The sequence below is a fragment of the Haliotis rufescens genome, unplaced genomic scaffold, assembly GCF_023055435.1.
Source record: "Haliotis rufescens isolate VD_foot unplaced genomic scaffold, xgHalRufe1.0.p SCAF_17, whole genome shotgun sequence".
In the NCBI taxonomy this organism is placed as follows: Eukaryota; Metazoa; Mollusca; class Gastropoda; order Lepetellida; family Haliotidae; genus Haliotis; species Haliotis rufescens.
Window position 1 is genome coordinate 24,012,813 of NW_025963857.1, and position 15,087 is coordinate 24,027,899.

The window sequence follows — 15,087 nt, forward strand, 5'->3', positions numbered from 1 at the left end:
AATAGTATTAGTATAAAATATATAACAAGTTCAACTTTCTATTGACATACATCATGATCTGTCGACTAACACAATTCGTGTGTGATAATCCATCTTTTCCCTAATCAGTATCATCCTAATACAACGATTGATTATCACCAACAGGTCCATCAACATTTATTAATTAATCACAAGCTGGGGGTCAGGAGTTCATATTAAATCCTGATTTCAGTACAATGCCCGTCTCGTGCTCAATGACAGCTGAAATATAACTAAATTGACAATACAGAGTCCTGTTTGGGAAATTTCCTGTATACAGATTCTTAGCATTCTCAGCACACCTGTTGCAAGACAACCTCCAAATGACCCATTGGACAGAATGTGGTCAGTTCCAGCAACAAAAACCTTAAAATTAGTCTTCAAGGGCAACAAGCAACAACAGCCCGCCCCATTGAGAGACTGGCATTGGAGAGTGGTGAGCAGACGTCACAGGCTGGTGTTGTTCCAGGGGCTGCAGACGTAACAGAAGTGATGGATCTTATAGCAATGACTCATCTTTCTGAGGCTATGCCCCAGTAGAAAATATTATCAATCAGTGCATTTCATGACACACAACATTAAAAATCCAAACATTTCTATCATTTCTGTGTGTGTGTGTGTGAGTGAGTGAGTGAGTGAGTGAGTGAGTGAGTGAGTGAGTGTGTGAGTGAGTGAGTGAGTGAGTGAGTGAGTGAGTGAGTGAGTGAGTGAGAGAGAGAGAGAGTTGTTTGAGTCTATGTTACAGTAAGGGTATCGTGATCATCGTCATGCTATGATCTTTTTAAACAAGGGGACCATGGTTTGTAGTGACTGCGTCTGGTGAAACAGTGTCTGCAGGTTTAGTGTCTAATGAATGTGACATATCAGAGCTTCAAACGCTGAAACAGGCTGGCACGTTACTGTGAGTGACATGTCACACCATGCATCTGTCAACAATTACTGTGTCACTTTCATTCATCAGTCCATGTAATGAACCAGTTCACACTCTCTGGTAATCAGGTATCGACATCCATCAGCTGGTTAGGTGAAATTCTTCTCCTGGCCAACAGGCAGGTGTGGTATTGTTCCATATTGTCATTTAGAGTGCAGCATTTCTCCATTGTTATTAACAGTGCTGCATTGTTCCACATTGTCATTTACAATGCTGCATTGTTCCACATTGTTATTTACAATGCTGCATTGTTCCACATTGTTTTTGACAGTGCTTCAGTGTTCCACATTGTTATTTAGTGCTGCATTGTTCCACATTGTGATTTACAGTGCTGCATTGTTCCACATTGTTATTTAAAGTGCTGCAGTGTTCCACATTGTTATTTAGTGCTGCAGTGTTCCACATTGTTATTTACAGTGCTGCATTGTTCCACATTGTTTTTTACAGTGCTGCATTGTTCCACATTGTTTTTTACAGTGCTGCAGTGTTCCACGTTGTTATTTACAGTGCTGCATTGTTCCACATTGTTATTCACAGTGTTGTAGTGTTCCACATTGTTATTTACAGTGCTGCATTGTTCCGCATTGTTCCACATTGTTATTTACAGTGCTTCAGTGTTCCACATTGTTATTTAGTGCTGCATTGTTCCACATTGTTATTTACAGTGCTGCATTGTTCCACATTGTTATTTACAGTGCTGCATTGTTCCACATTGTCATTTACAGTGCTGCATTGTTCCACATTGTCATTTAGTGCTGCATTGTTCCACTGTCATTTTCAGTGCTGCATTGTTCCACATTGTCATTTACAGTGCTGTATTGTTCCACATTGTTATTGACAGTGCTGCAAGTTCCAAATTGTCATTTACAGTACTGAAGTTGTCAACATTGTTGCTTAGAGTGCTGCATTGTTCCACATTGTTATTTACAGTCTCAAAAACAGCTGCATCCACAGAAAACAACAGATGTTTTATGTCATGTTATGTATGACTTTGAATTGCATATTTCATGATCAATTTAATATCAATTCTGGCAATCTGTCATACACTATTCACTTAGTAAATAATCAATATCAATTCTTGCAATATGTTGAGAACTTGTGATACTTTTTTTGTGCTGATATTTAAGCATGCACAAGGTCAAGGGAAGTTTAGGGGAAGTTTAAGGGAAATAAATTAAGGAATGCACATGGTTGCCGAGGGAAGTGTTCACTTACCGTCAGCAAGCGACAGGCATAAACCACTAATTAGTCATCTCAGCTAATTGGACTTAGCGGAAACAAACAGCCCCACCTAGATATCACAATGTCATGTCTCACCCGAACCTGCTCGCTCATTAGCATGTCTGAACAAAGACAACTATTTTCTCTTTTCCTATTTCAAATACTTTTTTATATTTTTGACTTCTCTTTTCCATTTTTCAAATATTTGTTTTTGTTCGTAGCTGTTTTTAAATACATTAACCTTATCACTCAGATGCATCATTATTTCAGTACTTTAGAGAATTCCAATGTCATGTTTCACTGATGTCTACAATCACACTACGAGCTAGGGCACAGACAGTGACTAAAACCAGACAACAATGAAGCCACTACCCTGTGAAATCAGGGCAAGATTCACACCCCTCTACCACGAGTGCCCAATTGTAACATGGTACCTGAGTTATGCATCGTTACCACACTGCTGAGGTTGGGAGACTTTGGGTTTATCTTCACAGTCAAGACAATTTCACTTCCATGCACGTCTGCTTGTTCTAGACTTGAATGATGCCTGTTTTATAGTGCATGTCCACTGATATAACATGTCATGGTTTAGCATGAATACATGTTTTTTGTTTGTTTGTTTATTGTTTAATGCCACACTCAGCAATATTACATCTATATGACAGCGGTCTGTAAATAACCCAGTCTGGACCAGACAATCCAGTGATTGACATAATGAGCATCGATCTACGCAATTGGGATATGATGACATGCATCAACCAAGTCAGCAAGCCTGACCACCCAATCCCGTTAGTCGCCTCTTATGACAAGCATAGTCTTCTTTTACAGCAGGCATGGGTTGCCGAAGACCTATTCTACTCCAGATCTTCATGGGTCTTAGCATGAACACCCAACTTAGACACAGCACCAGGCAGGGTAACAACAAGTTATATTTTAACATCTTTTGATAGGATCAAACCATCAATCTTGCACTCTCCAGGCTGATGCTCTACCCACAAGACCACAGAGTTCATCCTCCACTGTTACGAACTATATGAACAGATAGCTATGTTGCCTGTGAAGGGCAGACTGTGTGGCCGAGACGGAGGAATGTGCACTGACTTGACCTCCTACCTGATCCACATGGTCACTAGAGCAATGAGCAGTGTGTTGTGTAAGCTGGGGAGATTAGGGAGAACAGTGTCTGAACTACACTACTCTGTACCAGAAACTTTTGAGTCTACTAGCCAAGTCTTCTATCTTTGAATTATTTTCACTGGGTTTCAGATTCATATACACTGACACGGGTTTGTTTGATTGCTTATTTGCACTAAGCACCATTCAGCACTATTCCAGCTATATGACAGCGGCCTGTAAATAATCAAGTCGGGACCACAAAATCCAGTAATAGATATTGTAAGTAATAATCTGATGACATGCATTCAACTAAGTCTGACCACTTGATCCATTTGGTTGCCATCATAGTGAGTGAGTTGGGTTTTAACGCCGCTTTTAACAGTATTCCTGTTATATCGCAGCGTCTCAGCTTAATGTGGGAGGAAAGCCCGAAGTGATGCAGGTCTCAGACGTTTACCACTTCGGTGAAACCCACGAGCACAGGTATGGTGCTGACAAACCTAGAAACATAATCAGGGCGAAACAGGATTCGACCCAACAATCATAGGTTTCTGGCGTGCCCAAGGGACGCAACTCTGTACAGCGAATCATGGCGCTTTAGATGACTGGGACCCCCGTGCCCCCGGTTGCCATCATAGGTTGGTGGGGGCCTAGTCTAACCCACAAACCCCAAGGGGTCACTGACCCAGGACTAGTATCAGCTGATCTCACAGTAGGTTTTCTCCATGGCAGTACTGAATGATGTATAGTAATTCTAGCCATATAAGAGGTAATTAAGTCTAGATAAGCGGACAGTACAGTCTAAGGATGCCAGACTTTTATAGGGACAACTTGTTCTTATTGTTCATATAATCTAGAAACTATGATTTCACTAATAATTATTGCATTAGAGACTTGTGCAAGGGTAGTCTCACTGGACGGAAAGAAGTTTGACTTGACACAAGTTTCAAAAATAGAAGCTCTCGAAAAGTTAAATACAGCAAAGATCTCAACAAGGTGGCAGTTTGCAAAACAAGACTTGTCTGCCCGTCAGACACTGCATTTCGGTCAACCGTCATGCACTGAGAGGTCCAACAAGCTAGTTTCGTACTGATTATACCCTGTGGACACCAATCTAAATTGTGGCTGCTTCTGTCTGTATACTGCACAGCAGGGAGTGCTGTACGCACTAACTAGAAAACCTTATCATTTGCCTAAAACTAAAAGGATCCCTGTTCACAAAAGTCCTTTTCTCATATTATGGTGTATAATAACAACAATTTAAATGGACTTAATCAGCTGAATATAGTTATACATCTACAGGCCAAGTTTAAAATCAGTCACAATCTTCAGTCATTCTAACTTGCCTGTGTACATAATTACACACGATAACGCACGATACTGATGCATTAACAAATATCAACAACGTTCCTCTTCCATCCTAAAATAAAGTTGTACTTAAACAAGAGTCATCAGAAAGATGACATATCCCCCCGGCAGCTGTCTGTAAAGTAACCACTAGTAAATGTGCAATTCTGTATGTAATGAGTCAACAGTTGAATGTTCTTTAAGAGGCATACATTGTTTACCCACTGAATGGTTTTCGAATTCTGCCCCGGAAACGAACCCCATCCCCAATTGAGTCTATGTCCAACTTCATTCCATAAAAATTGAAAAAAATAAAAAAATTAGAAAAATCCCAAAATATCAAAAGGCACCAATTCAGTATGTGTCTGATAGATTTGCCAAGTCTCGATCAAATACACTGAATGGTTTTGGAATTCTGCCCCGAAAAGGAAATGATTACGGACGGACAGACGGTCAGACGGACGGACAGACAGACTGGCTGATCGCTCTATCTCCCCGCATTATATGCCGGGGGGATAAAAATACATCATTCAAAAGAAATCACCAGTTACACTTCACATCTTAAGTGTTTAAATTAAATTTATAAAAAGATAAAGCATCTCAAGGATTAATTGTTTGATAGGCATTACGTAGAAGTTGACAGATGAGAAAGTAGACACAACGGTATAAGGATCTATACCGAAACGTCGCCTTTACAGTATTAAAGAAGTAGTTATCCATAAATTGTGTCTACTTTATCGCAAGGATTGATGATTCCATTCAAATTTCCACTCTGCAGAGTTAGCTGGGAATGAATGGGCCCTGACTGCTCATCAGGCAACCCCAGGCAACTTGAAGGGTGTTTATTCATTCACCATGTTCCCTGTTAGCAACTTTCTCATATCATATAAACAATGGGAAATTGGATTTCTCCACAAAGTGTTCACTAAAATAAACACCCCATACATCTCAAGCATCATTACTCTTGGAAGTTACTTTAATTTAAGTTACAGCAGTATCACGAGGGTATATGTGGTTTAATGCGTCCTGCGTTTATACCCTGAGCTGGAGGTGGTGAGTGGTATAAAACCTAACGAGGGATGCATAAAACTATATTTACCTTGAATGATACTGCTACAACAAATTTATCTTGCTGACATGCATTAACCTGCCATTGTAAAAGAATTAAAACAAATTGAAAATTGATAGAAAACAGCTGTTTGATTGCGCCAAGGTTAACTTGTGCTGTGACACTGACTTTCAGTGACTTGTAAGCAAGGTGCAGCTTTTTGCTTTAAAGTAGGGTATATGGGATTTATTCTCCCGCTCAGAAATCTACATGTAGCCTGTTTTCTTCATGGTGGGGCATAAATAACTTATTCTCCAACTGACAAAAATTATTTCCTTCCCAGGCAGAATACGTTGTATTTTATCAAAATCATGTAAACCAATCAGATCTCCACAAACGATAGAACTATTAGTCATATCTCCGATACTTTAACATAGAAATAAAATTGTTGTAGCTCCTATTCTTTCCAAAACCTATTGCAGTCATATCTTCTATACGTTTACATAGCCCAACGACAGTCGTAACTCCCAATACTTAAACACAGAACTAACTTAGTCGTATCTCTACGTTTTAACATTGGCCATATGATACCATCTCAAATATAAACATTAATGAAATGTTATTCACAGTTCAGCAGAATATGTCAGCTTAGCATTCACATCACATTGTCATTATGAGATTAGACAGACCATATTGAAGTTCTATGAGGGAGTGTGGTCTGAGGCTGCTTTGAAAATAATCTCATGTCACGTGTCACAGATCAGTTAGGCAAACAAACAAACAAACAAACAAACAAACATGTCTTCTATGAACAAACAAAACGTTTGTTTGCAAGAACAAAGAATCTGGTTTGGTTTTTTTCTTGAATGTCTGAGTGACTTACGATCACCAATGTCTAAAACAATATCCGCATAATGTTGGAGAAAGCCTTTCACAAAAGCTCAAAAAGACATTTACAGCTTTGTTTCTGACAGTCCAGTGATCTTAACAAGATGAATCTAATATTGAAACACATGACAAGCAGATCCTGGCATGACTAAGAGACACAACTCCGCACTTAGATTACAGCAACCCAGACCACTCCCCCATACAGCCTTGAAACTAAATACAGATTAACTTGAGAAAGTTCCAAGGTAGCTCCTGCAAGGTCATGAACTCTGCCAAACAACCCTCTCCAGAATCTGTCCCCTGATCCGGTCCTGGGCGGGTTGAGAAGGAATTAACAGCCAAGTGCTGCAGATCACAGCATCTCAAGCCCTTACCAAACAGGTGAAGCCAGTTAATGCTGGACTGGGATACTGTCTGTTAGAAGAGAGTAAATACGCGGGTATTCCAGCCGTCTCTACTAAATGATATCCAAGCTGTTAACCCTGTAATCCTGTGCTAGAGCGTCAACATGGCTGCCACCTTAATTAAAGCTATACCGACACTTTTCATGGATTTTGTGGTTAGGGAGCAATCCCTTTCTAGAGTGTCAATATTTGGACTCTAAAGTCAATAAATTCTTCATATTACTTTCACGATCTGTGCCAGTGGGGATGGATATTCAGAAATAAAATGTTACACTTACCATTAGTCATTTAGAATAACCAAGAACAGTTACAGAAGCTTCTGAATGGATCACAGAGGGAGAGATGAGAAACAACTCATTCTTGGTTGGGTGAGCTTCAGGACTTATTCTCTGGGTTTTTGATAGTTTTTTTGTTGTTTGTTGCACAACGTCACATTCAGCAATAATGAGCCATATGACAGTGGCCTGCAGTGAGTGAGTGAGTTTGGTTTTATGCCGCTTTTAGCAATATTCCAGCAATATCACGGCGGGGGACACCAGAAATGGGCTTCACACATTGTACACGTCGGTATTCGAACCCGGGTCTTTCGGCGTGACGAGCGAACACTTTAACCACTAGGCTACCCAACCGCCCCAGTGGCCTGGAATTGAGGCCAAATTTTCTATGGGTGTTGAAAAAGATCATTTAAATTGTTTCATTACAACGAAGCCAAACTTACCTTTCTTAACTTTCTTCTGTAACCTGACTGTATCTGAAGCTGCCTTCTTTATTTCTTGTCTGGCTTTCTTATATTCTGCAACACACAAACATCATCCTTCATATTTTAGCTCAACAACAACAACAACAACAAACAAACATTACCCGTCTCCATATTCAAAGCTGGATGAACAGGAAGCGGGCGAAGCCGAGTATTGTTGAGCCAAATGCCCCCATTGGTATGACAAACAAGAGTTACCTACCCTTAGCGTGATCCTTGTCGAGCTGAGCCACGACCTTCTTCCACTCTTCCAGCTTGTCCTGAATTGGGGCGACCAGGGTGTCCAGCATGCATCTACAGAGGGAAAAATACCAGAATATAATATTTAACCAGTATCTTTAGATAACTACACATATCTTTTCTCACACTTTATCACTGTCTACACGGCCATTGTATATCTGGATTATTGCTGAATGTGGCATTACTTTCATTGTCTACACATCATTTCAAAATGTCAGTCTATTTCCATTGTTGAGCGAGTGAGTGAGTGAGTGAGTGAGTGAGTGAGATTTTACCCATGTCGGAAATCGAATCCAGGTCTTAGGCGTGATGAGCAAAAGCTTTAACCACCAGGCTACCTTGTTGGTTGTTGGTTTGTTGTTTAACGCCGCACTCAGCAATATTCCAGCTATATGTCGGCGGTCTGTAAATAAACGCGTCTGGACCAGACAATCCAGTGATTCATATCATGAGCATCGATCTACGCAATTGGGATGGATGACATGCATCAACCAAGTCAGCGAGCTTGACCACCCGATCCTGTTAGTCGCCTTTTACGACAAGCATAGTCGCCTTTTACGGCAAGTATGGGTTGCTGAAGACCTATTCTGCCCCAGGATCTTCACGGGTCACTAGGCTACCTGACCGCCCCACAGTGTGAATGAGTTTGCTTTAACAAAGCTTTGAACAGTATTCCAGTTATATTACAGCCTGTCAGCTTAATGTGGGAGGAAAGCCCAAAGTGATGCATGTCTAAGAAGTTTTACACTTCGGTGAAAACCAGGAGCAGGGGTATAGTGCTGCCAGACCAAGGACACTCATGTTGAATCTGGTATTCGAACCTATGTTTATAGGATCCTGTCATGCCAAAGGGACACAATTGCAGAGTCAATTGAGGCACCATAGCCCACTGGTGTCCCCCAATCCCAAGCAACTGTAATACTGTTAGATAACAAGATCAACAACTACAATCTAGTTAGTTGTTTAACGCCGCACTCAGCAATAGTCCAGCTATATGAGGGTGGTCTGTAAATAATCAAGTCTTGTCAAGACAATCCAGTGATTGACATCATGAGCATCGATCTATGCAATTGGGATACAATGACAAGCATCACCGATCCTGACCACCTGATCACGTTAGTCGCCTCTTACGACAAGCATAGTCACCTCTTACGACAAGCATAGTCGCCTCTTACGGCAAGCATGGGTTGCTGAAGACCTATTCTAACCCAGATCTACACGGGTTCAATCTAGGTACTATCCATCCGCCCAAGTTGGTCATCAGTTGGTAGACTTTCGGGGCAGATCCTGTCATGCCTCAAGGGTAGACAAATGAGAATCAGGCAGTTACAATGTGCCACTGGCTCACTGTGTGTCACTGAACCCTGCCATCAATCACTGGTGTGCTAGTCCACACCTGATAACTTACAGATTGCTGTGATATAGCAAGCACTGAACACTCACTCGCCTTCTCATACGCCCACCAACTACGTTAACCCCACCCACTCACCCCAAACTTCCCTCACCAATTCATTCATTCACTTTCTCCTCCTCTTACTCCCAGCATTGTACTCAATGCAGCATGACTAAATTTGGGAGAAAAATACACCTCCGCCATCCGACCCCATCAAAACACTCACTCACCAAGGGTTAACAACGTAACGTAAACCAAAACTATTAACAGCTCATTAAGACTTGTACTTGATGCAACATGACTAGATTTGGGAGAAAAATACACCTCCCCATCAAAACACTCACTCACCAAGGGTTAACACCGGAACGTAAACCAAAACTATCAACAGCTCATTAAGATTTGTACTTGACTCCACATGACAAGATTTGGGAGAGGACAAAAAGAACATGCACATTTTCACTAGATTCAGTGAATTGTTTGACTGGCATTACTTAGAAGTTGACGGTTGACAAAGTAGACACAATTTATGGACAACAACTTCTTTAATTACTGTTAAGGCAATGTTTCGGTATAGATCCTTATACCGTTGTCAAGCAAGACTGAACACTAGATTCAGTGAATTGTTTGATTGGCATTACTTAGAAGTTGACGGATGACAAAGTAGACACAATTTGCTTGACAATGGTGTAAGGATCTATACACCTTTACAGTCATTTAAGAACTTGTTGTCCATAAATTGTGTCTACTTTGTCAGTAGTTTCAGGTCAAGCGGACTCGTGACTGGGTCAGTGGATCACTCAGTGTTGATCATTCTTCCAAGTCCTTTCCCTGATCAATTGCACGGGATCCTCTACCTTTCCCATAAATCTTTAATATCCTATCAATGTTGAAGTAGCACTCTTACCCTGTGAATGACTTGAGTTTGCTTTCTATACTCCGGTGCCTCATGCAGAGTCGTGTGAGAGCTGATCCAATCTCCTTTGTGGCTCCTGCAAAACAAAGAATAATCTTTAGCAAATTTGAACAATAAAAATACTGGCACAGAGACAAAAGAATATACCAACATGTTGATTTAACCATTCAACAGACTGTCAGGTCCTTTTTTGGATCTGGGGCAAACATCTGCAGGTTTGTCAACAGAAAGCATGTTGAGATCCCAGCTGTTTTTTCAATAGTCTTCAATCACTCCGGATCATGTGGATCCTGAACTACACATAATAGTTGTCAGCAAACACTATTTAATATCACAATTCAAACTGATTAAATAACAACATTGACGCAATTCTGGGCGATTGGATTCCAAAGGCTGAAAACAAAAACAGGCAGTTATTTCATCAGTTGATTATTGTTTTATTTTGTGAGGAAACAGAGCCCTTCACTGCACGCATTCAGTCAATAGAGGAGACTATCTGCATTGACCAATCACGTCCTGTCTTTGTCCTACAGATCAATGGCTGGGCCTTACATAATCCAGAACAAAAATTTATTCAATTACAATTGATTAAATGTCTACACTAATAGATCTGTATGTCTAATCAATACTTGAGACACAACCAACATTTACTTAATAAGTTAAAAAATACTTCTTTCAAATGCGCTTACGGAAGCCATCGATTGACCAAAAAAGGCTGAAGATCTAAGAGACGCCTGACCAGAATATGTCACCACAGAATTCCCTATCTGCACAGCATGCCAGTGATATAAATACGAGTTTCTACCTATGTGTAGGAAAACCTGTGCATCAAAAATGGTATAATAATGTACTCTTTAGATTAAGCAGCAATTGAATGAGGTGAGGTGAAGTGGGGTTTAATGTCGGGTTGTACTAGTCTGGGCCCGTGCCACAAAGTGATCTTAGCGCTAAGATGATCGTAACAACACAGCCTTATGACAATCATAGCACAAAGGTCGCTTTGTGGATCGACCCCCAGGACTAATGCCCCAGGGGCCAGGACTAAGATGATCGTAACAACACAGCCTTACGACAATCATAGCACTAAGATCGCTTTGTGGATCGAGCCCCAGGACTAATGCCGCTTTCATAGTGCTAGCCCACTGAGATACCATGCTGCAGCTTAACATGGATCACACAATACCGTCTCGCAGCCAGTCCTTGTTTTATCCTGAAATGCCGAGTGCAAGACAGGGTAATAAGAAGTATCTTTTAACTTCTTTTGGTATGATAAACCTGGGGATCTCTGGGCAAATGCCCTATCCACTCAACTATGGTTGGTTGGTTTGTTGTTTAATGCCGCACTCAGCAATATTCCAGCTATATGACGGCGGTCTGTAAATAATCGAGTCTGGACCAGACAATCCAGTAATATCATGAGCATTGATCCTCGCAACTGGGATCATTGACATGCATCAACCAAGTCAGCGAGCCTGACCACCCGATCCCGTTAGTCGCCTTTTACGGCAAGCATGGGTTGCTGAAGACCTATTCTACCCCGGAATCTTCACGGGTCCACTCGACTATGGAGGCGGTCGGATATTGGAATCAGCCCTCAGTGTATTAGCCTACCTTTAAATGACAAATAAGTGCCGCCATACTTAAGATCATGACTTGAATATCTATAGTGAAGCACAACAATTTTACACTTGGCGCATGAACACAAAGCAACGGTGCAGCTTAAAAAACCCGGAGAAACAACTTTAATCAGGTTTCGGGATTAGGGTCTGTAGGGAAACAATTTTGTAATTTTCTTTTTTGGGCCTTGTACCATCTGTTCCATAGTATTGGGAACAAGTCAGGTGAAAACTTCCACAACCAACATTAGCAGACATATTACCATGTTCGTATAAACAACACAGGATACATTTCCACAACCCTGCTTGCACCGAACATGAGATCCCCTTCCAACTTTCAAGGCTTGTGAACAGCATAGAGACAGACATTACATTTCCCTCACAACTGACTACAATAAGCTGCAAGCAATTGGTCCCAGTGAGCAGCTAAGTGTGAAATAGGTGTTAAATTACATCTACTTCTTGTCTGTTGTTCCTGAATGTCAAATGTATTTTAGAAGGTAAACCCGAGCAAAAGAATGTGGAGTGCATGTTCTCGTTAAGATTGTGCCACTGATAGCATTGAGCACTTGTCTCAAGGAACATAGTTTATTATGGGTGTTTGGCACATTACCCTGAGTAGGTGTGCAATTCTACACAAGTAATGAAGAATGTTTCCACATTACAGACAATGAACAAACATTTGTAGATAGAATCTACTCATTTGACTGAAGAATCACATGTTCTAAAGGATCGGGGTACTTTTGTGCTCTTATTACAACAATGGATGTGATATTTGTGGTGTGTTTGAACCACATTACACCACAAACACCTGTTATTTGATTGATATATCTATTACTACCTCTATTGCTTATTAGGGAAGGCGAACAATTTGTTTCCAAAATGAAAATATACAAAGAATTTGTATTGTTAAAGCGTCTTCTAGCATCATATAACAGAAAGGAGTCCAGAGAATCCTTTCAACAGAACTGAAGAAACCTATCCTTCCAAAGTATCGTAGACTTGCTTGGGAGTTTCAGAAATTGTAGGTTTTAGGGTCAAAATGAGAGACTAAATCAGGCCCAGTGTTAGAAAGTGGCTCTAGTCCTATAGTCCTTGCCACACTGCCAAATAGTTAAGGTATCATAAGGACTAGCAGAAATTTGCCATTTTTGAGGGTTTTGCTATTTGTCATCATAATAAGGACCAGTGGACTAAAAATGTTAGTTTCTATCGCTGCGGGCCTATCAAGGAATGTTGTGACAGAAACACACAGGAACTTGAGTACAATGAACGTTGCATGTAGAGGAGTTCCAGTCTTTAACTCTTTCATCCCTGGCTGCCCCAGAGTTATGTTCCTTGAAACCCTGCAGTCCCTGACACTAACAGGGCCTGCACACTGGCCTCCCTGGCAGTATTATTGGAAAATCACACTATCATTTTTGATGCACTTTTTCTACCAGAAACTTGCTTTTGATATACATTTTTCATATACCATTGTAAAGAGGATTAAGTATACTGTAATATTCTTTGTTGTTATTGTCTCTAACCTTTGTTATTTTCTAATTACAGGTGTTTACAAGTGAAATAAAACTTGAAAACACTGAAAAAATGAAAACAGACAATGAATTTTGGCTCAAATTGTATTAAAAATCATAAACACCAGCTTTCTGGACACCAGTGCAAACTGTAACATATCTTAAATTCTGTATGTATCACAAATCCCAGCCTGTCGACATCTTTCTTGTCACATGATACATTTCAAGCTGAAACCACCTACATGAAGGCAACACTATCACCAAACAGTGACAGTCCTACAAGACAGTGCAAACACCCGAGACATCATGAATACCTAAACAGCCGACCTTCGACCTCCATCTGACCAATATCAAACACAGACACAATGGAAGCTCACCCGGGCTCCTCGTTAACAAACCCAGCATACGATAGCGTATCTTTTACCTGTGCTATCAAACACACCTATCTATTTACCTGCTGGTTTATGTCTGTACACTGGTGATCAATGCACACCTGGTTAGTGTCAATACAGGTAAGCCACAGCTCGTTAACAGGTAACGGCGCACTTCATAGGGGGTAATTCTCTATAGGCTCAACTGGAGGTTTCAAATGAAAGGGGAGATAACTGAGGATATGCACATGTTTGATGGACAGATTGCTATGGATTTTCTTAACCAACACAGCAAATAAAACAGTATTTGCTTGCTTCCCATCTATTTTTAGCCTGTGGACTGAAGTCCTTCACAAAAACAAACAGAAACGCAAAATGTCTGCTGCAAGAATAATTTCTATATTTGTTTAAAGGTTAATCCACCAACTCGTCAGCACATTTCACATCAACCTCACAACATAACACAGCTTACACCCATCCCTTTTGCTCCAGTGTATGCAGTCTGAAATGTGTGTCGAAAGTATAAACTAGTTGTGAGGCAAGTATTCTCGTTGCCTTAACCCAAATGTAAACAGTCTTGTTTTTTTCATGCCCCTGACTGAGTTGAAAAAGAAGCCTCATTGAGAACAGATCAATTAGAATCCAACTGACCCAATCTTCGAGCCATTGACGATAAACTGTTTTCTCATTTTATCAACATGCATTGTGGCTTTTCTGTATTATATGGCGACACTTTTACTGGCATTTACTAACCCATGAAGATGAGGCTTAGAATAGGTCTTCATGCTTGTCGAAAGAGGCAACAAACAGGATTAGGTAGTCAGACTCGCTGACTTGGCATATGCATGTCATCTTATCCCAATTGCGTAGATTGATGCTCATGATGTCAATCACTGGATTGTCTGGTCCAGACTTGATTATTTACAGACAATCGTCATATAGATGGAATATTGCTGAGTGCGGCGTAAAACAACAAACAAAACTGGCATTAACCGACATACAACAAATTACCTTAAGGAGATAAAAATCTACCCTAGTTCAGAAACACATTTATTTATTTTTGGGCCTTAGCTATTTAAACTACAGGCCAGCACCACCGAGGTGAGGAGATTGCTGACCCCACCAGTCAAGCCCCACAGAAGGCATCCCTCAGGTGTGATTGTCTTACAAAGTTATCTACCTCCTTGTGATCACAGACAGGTGTAGCCTCCCCTCGTCACAGGTACGCCAGGTAAAGTAGTGGCGAACACCTGTTCCAACCAGGTGACCCTTCTTGTTGGGTCATCTGCGAACCCCAGGCTGTATGT

At 40.8% G+C, this 15,087-nt stretch overlaps 1 protein-coding gene across 7 annotated transcripts in view; it reads right to left on the reverse strand.

Moving 5' to 3' along the window:
- The window catches only part of LOC124116365 (protein MTSS 2-like), a 108,767-nt gene that overhangs the window by 32,810 nt on the left and 60,870 nt on the right, over nucleotides 1–15,087 (reverse strand). For all 7 annotated transcript variants that reach the window (XM_048397773.1, XM_048397774.1, XM_048397771.1 and 4 more), the window contains exons 4-6: nucleotides 10,268–10,352; nucleotides 7,933–8,024; nucleotides 7,692–7,766 (exon numbers count right to left, since the gene is read on the reverse strand). In XM_048397773.1, the coding sequence (XP_048253730.1) occupies nucleotides 7,692–7,766; nucleotides 7,933–8,024; nucleotides 10,268–10,352 (252 nt within the window). The remainder of the gene's footprint in view (nucleotides 1–7,691; nucleotides 7,767–7,932; nucleotides 8,025–10,267; nucleotides 10,353–15,087) is intronic.